This window comes from Dendrobates tinctorius, unplaced genomic scaffold (genome assembly GCF_039654945.1).
Source record: "Dendrobates tinctorius isolate UK_male_01 unplaced genomic scaffold, ASM3965494v1 ptg000060l, whole genome shotgun sequence".
Taxonomy (NCBI): Eukaryota; Metazoa; Chordata; class Amphibia; order Anura; family Dendrobatidae; genus Dendrobates; species Dendrobates tinctorius.
The window spans coordinates 25,536,689-25,551,177 of NW_027361728.1; the positions used below are offsets into that span (position 1 = coordinate 25,536,689).

Consider the following 14,489-nt stretch of genomic DNA (forward strand, 5'->3'; position numbering starts at 1 on the left):
TTATCGCCCCAGTTCGGACACAGTGGGCTGAGCTGGGTTGAAACAGGAACGTGATGACTCAAATTGACAATAAGCACCAGCAGGGCAGACTAAAGGCCCTTTTACATTTAGTGATGCACCAGCGATCCGACCAGCGATCCGACCCAGTCAGGATCGCTGGTGCATCGCTAAATGATTGCTAGTGAGCTTTCACACAGAAAGATCTCACAGCGATGCAGTAGCGATACAGCGGACAATACTCACCTTTCACACACAGTGATGAAGACGTCCTCCCGCCCGCCTCCACGCGTCGCCAGCAGGAAGCTGACGACGAGAAATGGAGCCGGACATTCTCGCGCTATCAGCGATAACCAGCGGGGGAGTCGGTCGGAGGTAAGTATCACACATAGCGATATCGCTAGCGATATCGCTATAACGTCACAAAATCGTTGACGTTATAGCGATATCGCTAGCGATATCGCTATGTGTAAAATCCCCTTTAGATTTATGGTGAGGTACACATTCCGGTTGCACACCACTACGTGTCTTCTGTTCCAACACACCCACATGCTGGTCTTTATGAATTGCCCCCAATGTGCCAAAAAATGTGCCAAGATTGTAGTACACATTTCTGGCACAAGGAATACCAATGAATAGGTGGGGTAATCTTAGATTGGTCAATCTTAAAATTAGAACAGTAGGACATGATAAACAGTACTAAGCAGTTTTGATAACTATTTCCTGGTGTTTTAATCAATTCTATTTGCAGTTTTTGAGAGAAGTGTGAAAGATGCCAATTCCAGTGTATCGATTTTTCTTCATTTCAATGTTTACTTTGTGGGATAAATATTTTTATACTTTATTACCTCTGGTAAATTTGCATGTATTTTTTTGAGTACGGAAAAATGTTGGTACAATATCTCCAACCAGAAATTAATCCACACAGCAAGAAAATGCATTCATTGTGCACATGCCTGTGTGAACTGCCGCCTAAGAGTGCATGCAGTATGAGAAGTTCTCCATAGACTGGGGTGCCACTCCAAAGCAGTAGGCACAACAACTTCACAAAAAAAAAAAATACAGATGCCACTCACCGGTTAAAATCTTCTTTATTCTATTTCTTTAAAACATTGGCATAGGGAGGATGAGAGCAGGAGTGGAGACGGGGTGGGGTTTGATTGTCTCCCTCTGTTAAGAAGTAAGACTGAGCTCACTCCCCTCTGAGACCAGTAGAAGCGCCACTGCAGCGCGAAACAACTGTCGTCATCTCCACTCATCCTCCCTCTGCCGATATTTTAAAGAAATAGAATAAAGAAGATTTTAACCGGTGAGTGCCATCTGTATTTCTTTTTTGGTGAAAATGTTGGCACAAGTTTGGCAACTTTTGATGCCAACGTTGACTTTTGGTGATAAAAGTAGTTAAACCGTACAAGATAGTACTGTGCTATTTTGATCAGCTTGGCAGCATACGAGGAAACTAATACCATGATAACAAAAAGGAAAGTGACTTTAAAAAAAACGCAAGTGATGAATAGGGCACTTCGTTTTTATTAGTCTTCTCTAGTATACTTGAACTTTAAATCTCGTGATCACCTCTACAATGCACTACAATACAATAGTGTTTGCAATGTATTTTAACATTACTGGTCTCCTATGAAGGCAACCCATCAACACACACCTGCAGTCTGCGATGGCCTCGGGGGTGACCACCGCCAAGTTGGAGTCCTCTTAAATGTTGATATCACGCTTTACAGTGGCATTTAGGAGGTATAACTGATGTGATTGGAGCTAGCATTAGTTATTCTCAAGTATCGGCTGTGTAATATAGCTGGCACCCATCTTGAGCGGGCTCCATATAGTGATGAGTTAAGTGTTAAATATATCATAATAAGTATGAGTTCGATAATATTTCTGATTATATGGGCCTAATGTTTTAGATAAGTAATGAGGTTTTTCAGATAACACATCAAGGATGAATGTGTGAAGATTTGAATCATTTCTTGAAGATAACCTTGACTGAGTAGAGGAATTAGTGAGCTGCTGTACTACGTGTCAGTATGGTGATCAATAAAACATGATCTGTTAGCAGATTGTAACAGCACTGAGTTGATTAGAATACATTTGTAGCAGATATCTGAAAGTATTTCTAACATTTCTGAATGTTTTTGCAATTATAAATATAAATACAATGCAAATCAGAATTTATCTTGCAACATATGTTTCTTGGTATACTGACTTGATATTACAAGATTTCTGCAGTTTTGAAGTTCTGTTACTGGGGAATATCATATATATGAAGACAAGACTAGATCCCAAACAATACGGCTACATTCCCACCAGGAGCTATTGGTCAGTTTTTTGGTGGTGCAGATTTTCTGCACCATTTATACACCTATTAAGGAAATTTGGTTATTTGCCTTTTTTCATTGTGATTTTAAGTGATTTTTTTACATGTATTTTTATCGCATTTTTGATGCTGTGCTTTTCTTATTTCTTGTTGGTCATGTGCAGATTACATGCATTTTTTCTTTGCAAATTTTCCACACTTAATGCAAGTCTATGGGAAAAATCTGCAAACAGTTTTGCAAACGGAGCAAGCGAAATTGTCAAATTGCGCATTTGAAACACGCACCGCAGGTCAGTTTATGCTGGAGAAAAAGAAGCACAGTGAGCATGAGATTTCTATAAATCCAGTCCACTCTGCCAGAACTTTAGTACGTTGTGTTGATAGACCAAGTCCTGAAAATCAATTCATACTACCTCTATTAAAAGTATAAAGAATATTTTGTGCCACATCAAAAATTTTCAAAAAATACAAAACTTGTGAAGCACCTGAAGGGTTAATAAACTTCTTGAATGTGGTTTTCCTTGAGGGGTGCAGTTTTTAGAATGGTGTCACTTTTGGGCATTTTCTGTTATTTTGACCCCCCAAACTCACTTCAAATGTGGTGTGGTCCCTAATAAAATTGTTTTGTGAATTTTGTTGGAAAAATGAGAAATCGCTGGTCAACTTTTAACCCTTAAAATGTCCAAACTAAAAAAAATTATGTTTACAAAATTGCACTGATGTAAAGTAGACATGTGGGAAATGTTATTTATTAACTATTTTGTGTGACACCACTCTCTGATTTAAGTGTATAAAAATTAAAGTTTGAAAATTGATAAATTTTCAAAATCTTTGCCAAATTTCCATTTTTTTCATAAATAAACTCAAGTTATATCGAAGAAAGTTTACCATTCTCATGAAGTACAATATGTCAAGAAAAAACAATGTCAGAATCAGTGGGATCCGTTGACACGTTCCAGAGCTATAACTTCATAAAGTGACAGTGGTCAGAATTGTAATAATTGGCCAGGTCATTAAGTACCAAATTACCTCTGTCAATAAGAGGTTATAGTTAGAATATGATGGATTTTTGGTTAGTGAAAATACAACTTTAAAGGCTCATTACATAGACACATAGCTGCTTAAAGAATAGATGACAAATGTATGAGGGTATAAGCGGGTTGGAACACTGGGAGACCCAAAATCCAATAGAATGCTGGCCCTGTGTCCACTGTGTAAATGAAGTAGTAGCCTGTTCAGACTGGCACTAGCATACTTGTTTATTCTATAGCGCAAGAAAGACCTGACATTGAAATGAATGAGAAGATGTCTCACATCCTCCCTGAAGACTTTTGTTGTTATAAAATATATTAATGTTGTGCATTTTTTTATGCTGACTTAAATGTAATGGCTCCTATTAGAGCTGTAGTAGATTAGACAGCTGGGATAGGAAAATGTAAAGGTACTGTCACACTTAGCGATGTACCAGCGATCCCGACCAGCGATATGACGTATGACGCGGTCAGGATCGCTGGTACATCGCTAAGTGGTCGCTAGTGAGCTGTCACACAGGCAGATCTCACCAGCGACATCGCAGGTGACGGGGGTCGCTACTTACCTGTCACACTAGGCGATCCTGACGTCCTCCTGCCCGGCTCCACGCTCGTCGCTCGTCTCTCCACAGGAAGCGCCGCAGGAAGCTGACGACGAGAAACGGTCCAGCCTGATCTCGCGCGATCAGCGATAACCAGCAGGGGAGCGGGTCGTAGGTAAGTATCAGACACAGCGATATCGCTAGCAATATCGCTATAATGTCACAAGTTATAGCGATATTGCTAGCGATATCGCTCAGTGTGACAGGTCCTTTACAGTCACTCAGTCCTGCAGATGGGAGTAGTATTTGGGAGCAAAAAGACAGATATGTCCTGGTTAGTGTGATTACAGTGAAGCCAGTCACAGATAGTATGACAGATAAGGCCACCTAGTGAAGAGTGTGTGAAGGGAAGAAGGAAAACAGAGATAGCAAGATTCTGTAACTCGATCAGTGGCAGAGTAATATGGCCGGATCATCCTGGACCTTGTGTGGTGAAGTGGAGCGCAGCTACAGTGGATACAGCCAGTGGCCCAGTGGAGGTATAGCTATGGGTCTATGGGTTAGTGGATAACCCTGAGAAAGCATAGGCGAAGTGGGGCTGAAGAGAAGGCAACTTGTAGACCAGACTTGGCAGTTATAAACTGGACTTACCAAGCTAAGGCAATTGCATCACAAGAAAGTGCTGTGGTCAGTGAAGGATAGATAAAGGGAATGGAGTATTCAGCTCAGGCATGCTGGATTCTTGAAATATAATTTTTAAGAGAAATGCCTCCACCTGAAATCGATGTCTGTGCCGCTGTGTAAAACCATGTGAATACTGAGTTTTGTGCCTGCAGTCTCATGTAGATACTTTATACCAATTTCATAAAAATGGATTTCTTTCTTCCTTGTGATGGTGATACACAGGGGGTTCCTGCACCATCTGAAGGTATGCTGCCTAAATAGAGAACATCTAAATTGTGTAATGACACACCTTCAGAGGAACTCGTTTCTCTGATACCTGGGGTCGCAGTGCCACACCTTAACCGATGCAACAGTTACAACATATTGACTTTTGTTTTGCACTGCCAGGCACAAAAGTGTCATGTGACTCATTCTTATTAGTCTATCTATAAGAAAAGGGTTGGTACTATACCAGTATTGTATTGTCATAAATTAGGGATGAGCGAATAGTGAAATACTCGGACTCGCTGTACTCGTTATGAGCAGTTACTAATACTCGGGTACTCGTAACTAGTAGTGAGTCCAATGTAAGTCTATGGGAAATGCGAGTAATGGGCTGTGTGTGTGCTGGGCTGGGTGGGGACTGTGCAAAGACTGTGCTGGGCTGTGCGGGACTGTGTCGGGCTGTGTGGGACTGTGCTAGGCTGTGCAGTTACTGTGCAGGGGCTGTGCTGGGCTGTGCAGGACTGTGCTGTACTGTGCGGGGACTGTGCCGGGCTGTGCGGGGACTGTGCCGGGCTGTGCGGGGACTGTGCAGGGCTGTGCGGGACTGTGCTGGGCTGTGCCAAATATTGCGAGGCCAGTAGTGAAATTTACTCGCCAGGATTCGAGCACCGCGAGTACCGCATTACTCGCCGAGTACCAAATCCTAACGAGTATACTCGCTCATCCATATCATAAATATAATTTATTACTGGATATATAAAACCCTAAAAAGATTTATTTACACAGAGGTATACCATACAAATAATTTTTGCATAATTTAACATGAGAAAATACCTATACTTGAGTGTATATTAATATTTTTTGCACACCTATATTTATCTCTCCACCTATGATACCCCATCCTGTGTTTCCAGAGTTTTAGTTTATATAGTTAGCCAATTAAACTCTTTTCTATGATCAACGTAATCTATGTGACTTCCTTTTTGCTTTTCTCTTCTTTGATGAATTCTACCCACTGTTAAAACCAATGCACTTTTATTTCACAGAGACATCTGGTGTCATTTTAGTCTGTGTCTGTACCTAGCTTCAAAGCTGGTGATCGCATATGTGTTTGGAATGCAAAGCTTCCAATTCAGGTCTTCTGCATTTGGTGTTACACAGTTTTAATTTTCTATTGCACATTAAATGTTTCAAACAGATTGGAAAGTTACGAAAAGGCGATGAAATGAGCCCAGTAAAAGCAATAAGGTCATACATATTCACACTGGATGCGACAGGCTCCAAATTACCTCTGCATGTATGATCGAAGTAGTGTTATCCCTAGAAGAAAATACATCATAATGGAACAGACCATCATTGCCAGCCCCAGGAGGATCGCTCTGTCTTCTCCTGCTTTTAATGCTGTCACAGTTTTCCTTTTGTCCAGAAGATCATGATCCTTGATTTTTTGGTAGAAATTTCTGAAAATAAAATATTATTATTAGTTATGGAAAGAATATAGAAGCGTCTATCAAGCCAACTGGGCATAAATGAGTTACTGTTATTTTTAGTGCTATGCGTTCGGATTCTTATTCCTCCATATACAGCATCTACATATGTTGTGAAGAATAAAGTAACAGGTGTTGTACATGGAAGAGGCAAAACGTTGTCATTAGGATGCTATATTTTTTATTAGCATGGCTTACTAGAATTAATTCCTTTTATATTCACGGTTAGATTTTGTCAGCACATTTCATAGCAGTATATAAAAGAAAAGAGTCATCAGCGCTAATATATGTATTTGTTAGATAATGAACCTTTGAATGAAAGATTAAACCAATCATTCAGAATTTGTAAGAGCTCGGCGGCACTATTGTTACTGTGAAGTGTCCATATTGATCACTGCAAACACATTCACTTTGTCAGAATTTTGTCTCAAAGAGGTAAATGAGATTTGTCAACAGATGCATCAGTTTTTTTTACACAAAGGGGTGGATGAGCAATAACTTAATGAACATTATAATATCAGTATTTTCATCATCTTGCTACGGGTATGTCAAGAAGAAACATCCACTGTTCTTGAATTCTTTTGGCAACTATACAAATAGAATGTTACCTCTTATTTCAAACACAAGGTAAACGACATCTAAGAAAGCATCATTATAGTGCAGACTATGTTGCAAAAGAGGGTATTTGCTGTCGACCGCAGCCAGCAGAGGTCCTGGCGTGATACCCACAGTCATGTATATGGCTCCAGATATCATTTCAAAAAAGGTACAGGGAAATGGCACATTTCATGGTTTTCTTAGAAAAGGGTAAAACTCACACCTACATCTCCAGCATAAATTGATGTACTGCAGATCTCAAACCCACACAACCATCTCCTTTGATTTTTCCCATGCAACTCTTAATTATCAAGCCCACTAATCTAGCCAAACATTTGAGACTCTTTTTCACCTTACAAATTTTCAATCACAACCTGAAAACACACTTCTTCAGAGAACGCTCTGATGTACCTTAACCTACTGAAAAAGAAAACCAGTTAAAATAAACATCTAAATGTTGATTTGATTTTAACCTCTGAAGGACTGAGCCACTTTTTGCCATAATGGCCAAGTTCCTGTCAGGTTATGCTGGGGATGTTTTTTGCAGCAAGCACCAGACATTTTTGAAAATCTCTTGTACTTTGCAGGCACTGTCAAATGTAGCAGATTTTCTGCAAACCAATAGGCAGCGGTAAATCCGCTATATTTTCGGACAATGAACCCCTCCACACAACTATCAAGACCACTTCTCCCATAACCTGCTTCACCATTACCTGTGAGAAGCTTTCCAACCTTCTCCCCAAATGGCAGTATGCCATCTATCCACATCACCCTATCATGTTTTATCTTATACGTAGCCTTACGTCTGTATTGAGCCAGGACTCAGCCGATATCTTTCACCTATTACTAACAACAGGAATCTTCCCTTCTTCTTTCAAACATGCAACAATTCCATCTTCTTTAATATGCCATTTTTGACTCATCCCCTTGGTCCTGCTGTCGCCTCGCTTCATTACTCCTGTTTCATTACTCCCAGGACAGGACATTAGCTCTACCACAGATTTTAAAGAGTTATTGTTGGAAGTTCTTCTGTTATCTTTGGGAGTATACAAAACCATGGATATTGGATGAGGTATCTGTCTGGCAATGTTGCAAATGTCTGGTTATATTTTCAGGCTTTACAGAGAGTGATCTATGGTCACTAACATCGGACCTAAAGGTACTGTCACACTTAGTGATGTACCAGCGATCCCGACCAGCGATATGACGCGGTCAGGATCGCTGGTACATCGCTAAGTGGTCGCTAGTGAGCTGCCACACAGGCAGATTTCACCAACGACATCGCAGGGGACGGGGGTCGCTACTTACCTGTCACACCAGGCGATCCTGCGTCCTCCCGCCCGGCTCCACGCGTTGCTCGTCTTCACAGCAGGAAGCGCCACAGGAAGCTGACGACGAGAAACAGTCCTGAACGTTCTCGCGCGATCAGCGATAACCAGCGGGGGAGCGGGTCGTAGGTAAGTATCAGACACAGAGATATCGCTAGCAATATCGCTATAACGTCACTAGTTATAGCGATATTGCTAGCGATATCTCTTAGTGTGACATGCCCTTTAGAAGCTATTATCGGTTTTTAAGAAGCAGGAGGAAAAAAGGATCAGAAATGTTTGGCCCCACAACTTCATCTAACAACTACCTCAGAATATATGATCATGCATAGAGTTAGGCAAATTTATTTGAGAGGAATTGAATTCTACTCAAATTTTAAAAAAATACATATTTTCAAGAGTGTGAATTTTTCATAAATCGTGCCGTATAGAGGACCGACAAAAGGTACAGTTCTCAGTGCCTTTTCTTACTGTCCCTGCATGCTGAAATCCCCAGTGTCCTCGCTCTAGGTTGAGACTTCAAGACATGACATCTCTATGCATGTTCACTGTAAACCCACAGATACATTGTGATGTGTTTCGAAACCTTACAATGCACAACCTAGGCTATAATTTCCCTCCGTGACTAGGCCAGGGATGTCTTGTTTTCTAAAACTCAACATGGAGGAAATTGAATTTATTATATTTCCAGCATCTTGCTCAATCCACCACCAGATTTATGCAATAGCAAATGAGTGATATAAAAATTAACTTTTAATCTATTTCTTTAAAATATACTTGACACCAACACGAATTGGAACCCCTTTGGGCTTAACCCCTTAAAAACCAGGGGCATTTTTGGTTTTGCATTTTCATTTTTTTTTTGCTCCCCTTCTTTCCAGAGCTACAACTTTTAATTTTTTTTATCAAAATGGCCATGTGACGGCTTATTTTTTAACGACACAATTGGTTTTACCATGTTGTGTAATAGAAAATGGGAAAAAAATTCCAAGTGAGGTGAAATTGCAAAAAAAAGTGCAATCCCACACTTGTTTTTTGTTTGGCTTTTTTACTATGTTCACTAAATGTTTAAACTGACCTGTCATTATGATTCTTCAGGTCATTATGAGTTCATAGACACCAAACATGTCTAGGCTCTTTTATATCTAAGTGGAGAAAGAAAAGGGCTTATTTTTTTGTGTGCTGATCTGATGTTTTTTATTGATACCATTTTGGTGCAGATACGGTCTTTTGATCACTCGTTATTGCATTTTTTTGCAATGCTGCAGCGACCAAAAAACGTAATTCTGGCGTTTTGATTTTTTTTCTTGCTGCGCTGTTTACTGACTGGATTAATTCTTTTTATATATCGATAAATTGGGCTATTCTGAACTCGGTGATGCAAATATTTGTATATTTGATTTTTTGTATTGCTTTATTTTGAAAGGGGTGAAAGGGGGGTGATTTGAACTTTTATATATATTTTTTAAATATTTTTAAAAAGTTTTTTTTTACTTTTTACGTGCTTCAATAGTCTCCATGGGAGACTTGAAGCTGCAGTTCCAATGAAACGAAAAGGAGCAGCATCCAATCCAGGTGAGAAATATATCGATTTATTCAGCCATGATAAAATGCAACGTTTCAACCACCAAGTGGTCTTTTTCAAGCATACACAGTAAGAAAAAGGGCGGTCTTTATATAGGCCCAAAGAACCAATCAACAAAATGGAATCGCCCACCACCCAAAACAACAACAGTAATATACATAAATACAAAATACAATAACATACATTATATAAAAGAATGATAATGTGTACAAAACATCATTTAAAAAAAGGACAAATGTAATCATGCCGCAGTATAAAGAAAATAGAGCCAATCACTTTCCTATCCTAGCCAATCATCTGATGGCATCCTCTGTTGTCCTAGCAACCCCCAACCAATAGATCACAAGTTAGCAACTAGTGTTATCAGTAAAGTCAAACATAGCCAATTAAAGCACCTCCTTAAAATCGGCGCCAAATTCAATAGCCTATAGTGGTTGCTAACACATTACCTAATGCTCCCAGTATTCACGAATCCCCATCAATCTAACAGAAGCGATGGAAAACGTCAGAGGCTCAGCATCAGCAATCGCGACCCAGGAGTCAAAATCCCGCGACACCACATCATCAGACGCCCGCGCATGCGCATCGGCGCCAAGAGACCTCGCTGGTATCCACTCTATACACAAACATCGCGATGTCACGTTATCCAAGTCCCGCGCTTGCGCAGTCGCGCATCGGGAATACCATGGCGACCACAATGTCAACCAAGTTAGCCGCGCCTGCGTAGAGGTGCGCAACATATGTAACCCAACCAAAAGGACGGACACATAGCTAATGCCGTTAATCAACACAAGCCACAGCATAGATTAGGTCAACGCAGCAGTATACTAGATATGATACCCTAGAAAAAACCTACATATCCAAGTACAGTTAGATTATAATTACTTTATAGCAGTCACCTAACCAATCGCTAATCACATCATACTGTCAATTTATCCGATAATGCAACCAGGAGCTAAACCTAAGTAATAAAAAACAATATAAAGTGACCCAATATAATAATTTTGAAGCCAAAAAAACTTTATTCTCATCTTCACATAAAAAAGAAAAAAAGGGGGGGAGGAAAAGGGGAGAGAAAAGGGAGGGAGGGCAAGAGGGCATGGGGATAATCAATGTAATTATACATCAATAGACCAACAAGTCTTCAGGGAAATTCAATCCCCATGTCCTCAAGTCATTCCACTGCAACATTCCTACAAAAATACAAAAAATAATTAAAATCAATCAATACTGTTAAAAACAACAGGATGACACGTCAAGACTCATATGGATTATTTAGTGCAGATCTGCAGATTATAGTCAAGATTCAAACCTTTCGGTTGAAGAGTATCCAAGATCGAAATCCATCTCAGCTCTTTCTTTTTCAATAATGTAATCCTATCACCACCCCGCCTTGACAGTGGAACACCATCTATCACCCTGAATCTTAACTGATTCACAGAATGTCTACAGTCCAAGAATTGCTTCGGTATTGGAAGCTCCAAAAGTTTTGTTCTAATTGTGCTCTTATGTTTACTAATCCGTGCCCGAATTTCCATGGTAGTTTCCCCTATATACGTTAGCTCACATGGGCAAACAATCATGTAAATAACAAAACTAGAGGAACATGTAAATCTTTCTTTACTCAGGAATTTTTTTCCAGTATGTGGATGAAAAAAACAATCCCCTTTGATCATATTCCCACAGCAGGCACATCCAAGACATGGAAAATTACCCACAGTCAGAGGACCCAATGTCAATTGTCGCAACATTTTACTAGATCCCACATCAGCCTTGACCAATTTGTCACGTAAATTCCGTCCACGTCGATAGGAAGCAATAGGTCTAATAGTGAACTCAGGGATTTCAGGTAATCCCCTATGCAGTACATCCCAGTGTTTATTTAAAATCCCAATAATCCTATCACTAACCGGACAAAAAGTGGATACAAAAGGAACCCGTTTGACTGGTGACTTGTCACATCTCCGAAAAAAATCGTCAGCTGCCAAATTCATGGCTCTATTCTTGAATCTTTTAACCTGCCTAATTGGATACCCCGGTTGGTAAATTTTTCACACATTTCATCAAGTCTAACATGTAACCTATCCTCATCCTTGACTATTCTACGTACTCGTAGCATCTGACTCCAGGGCAAAGACTCCACCATCTTCCTTGGATGATTACTATTAAAAAGCAAAAGGCTATTCCTGTCAGTTTCTTTCACATATAGATCTGTACATAATACATTCCCTTCCTTGTATACCAATGTGTCCAAAAATTGGACTTGAGTAGAAGATTGTGTCAAAGTGAACTTCAATTCTGGATATACTCCATTTAACTCAGTGTGAAAATCACATAAATCTTCAAAACTCCCATCCCATATGCAAAAGACGTCGTCGATGTAGCGCCACCAGGCCCGAACGTGACCCCAAAAGTTGGACTTGTACACATAACGATCCTCAAATACCGCCATATAGATGTTTGCATAAGTAGGGGCCACATTGGACCCCATGGCGGTACCCCTAATCTGCAGGTAAGGAGTAATTTTCAACCACCTGCAAAGAATAATTTCGTTGAATCATATGTTCAGTTGGTTGAAAGGGATATCGCACAGTTGAGAAGGAATAACCGTCATTTTGGTAAACATAACCTCAGTTTAGCTGAAAAACAGGCTCTACAGGGACTATCGGATAATAAGGCTATTACAATCAAGAATGCTGATAAAGGTGGAGCGGTGGTTGTGATGGATACTAATAAATATAAGGCTGAGATTTTACAACAGTTGTCAGATGAGGAGGTTTACCTTAAATTGACATGCGACCCCACTTCCCGGTTTCTTGGTGAGTTACGTTCCCTGGTTGATGGTGCATATGCTGATGGGTTGATTGACCAGAAGTTACATGACTTTTTGATTATCGATACTCCGGTAACACCAATTTTGTACACTTTGCCAAAGATCCACAAGGATCTCTACAACCCTCCCGGACGCCCTATTGTGTCCGGGAGGGGTTCACTTTTTAATAAAGTGGCCATTTTTTTGGATAAAGTCTTACGGAAGTTTGCTACATCAGCACGATCCTTTATTATGGATACCAATGATTTTTTGAACAAAATTAAGGAAGTGGAGGTTGATTCTGATACATTATTAGTTTCATTTGACGTAACCTCATTATATACATCAATCCAGCATGACAAAGGGTTGCAGGCTGTCGATGTGGTGTTATCAGGCTCTGACGTGACCCCTGAGTGTACACAGATGATTCTCACTCTGTTAGGTTTCATCCTTAGGAAGAATTATTTTCTTTTTGGGGATGATTATTACCTGCAGATTAGGGGTACCGCCATGGGGTCCAATGTGGCCCCTACTTATGCAAACATCTATATGGCGGTATTTGAGGATCGTTATGTGTACAAGTCCAACTTTTGGGGTCACGTTCGGGCCTGGTGGCGCTACATCGACGACGTCTTTTGCATATGGGATGGGAGTTTTGAAGATTTATGTAATTTTCACACTGAGTTAAATGGAGTATATCCAGAATTGAAGTTCACTTTGACACAATCTTCTACTCAAGTCCAATTTTTGGACACATTGGTATACAAGGAAGGGAATGTATTATGTACAGATCTATATGTGAAAGAAACTGACAGGAATAGCCTTTTGCTTATTAATAGTAATCATCCAAGGAAGATGGTGGAGTCTTTGTCCTGGAGTCAGATGCTACGAGTACGTAGAATAGTCAAGGATGAGGATAGGTTACATGTTAGACTTGATGAAATGTGTGAAAAATTTACCAACCGGGGGTATCCAATTAGGCAGGTTAAAAGATTCAAGAATAGAGCCATGAATTTGGCAGCTGACGATTTTTTTCGGAGATGTGACAAGTCACCAGTCAAACGGGTTCCTTTTGTATCCACTTTTTGTCCGGTTAGTGATAGGATTATTGGGATTTTAAATAAACACTGGGATGTACTGCATAGGGGATTACCTGAAATCCCTGAGTTCACTATTAGACCTATTGCTTCCTATCGACGTGGACGGAATTTACGTGATAAATTGGTCAAGGCTGATGTGGGATCTAGTAAAATGTTGCGACAATTGACATTGGGTCCTCTGACTGTGGGTAATTTTCCATGTCTTGGATGTGCCTGCTGTGGGAATATGATCAAAGGGGATTGTTTTTTTCATCCACATACTGGAAAAAAATTCCTGATTAAAGAAAGATTTACGTGTTCCTCTAGTTTTGTTATTTACATGATTGTTTGCCCATGTGGGCTAACGTATATAGGGGAAACTACCATGGAAATTCGGGCACGGATTAGTAAACATAAGAGCACAATTAGAACAAAACTTTTGGAGCTTCCAATACCGAAGCATTTCTTGGACTGTAGACATTCTGTGAATCAGTTAAGATTCAGGGTGATAGATGGTGTTCCACTGTCAAGGCGGGGTGGTGATAGGATTACATTATTGAAAAAGAAAGAGCTGAGATGGATTTCGATCTTGGATACTCTTCAACCGAAAGGTTTGAATCTTGACTATAATCTGCAGATTTGCACTAAATAATCCATTTGAGTCTTGACGTGTCATCCTGTTGTTTTTAACAGTATTGATTGATTTTAATTATTTTTTGTATTTTTGTAGGAATGTTGCAGTGGAATGACTTGAGGACATGGGGATTGAATTTCCCTGAAGACTTGTTGGTCTATTGATGTATAATTACATTGA

General features: G+C 40.0%; 1 protein-coding gene across 1 annotated transcript in view; it reads right to left on the reverse strand.

Moving 5' to 3' along the window:
- Positions 1-14,489, reverse strand: part of KCNMB2 (potassium calcium-activated channel subfamily M regulatory beta subunit 2) — a 267,802-nt gene that overhangs the window by 113,733 nt on the left and 139,580 nt on the right. Inside the window, exon 2 of the mRNA XM_073578809.1 lies at positions 6,077-6,247. Coding sequence (XP_073434910.1) covers positions 6,077-6,247 — 171 coding nt within the window. The remainder of the gene's footprint in view (positions 1-6,076; positions 6,248-14,489) is intronic.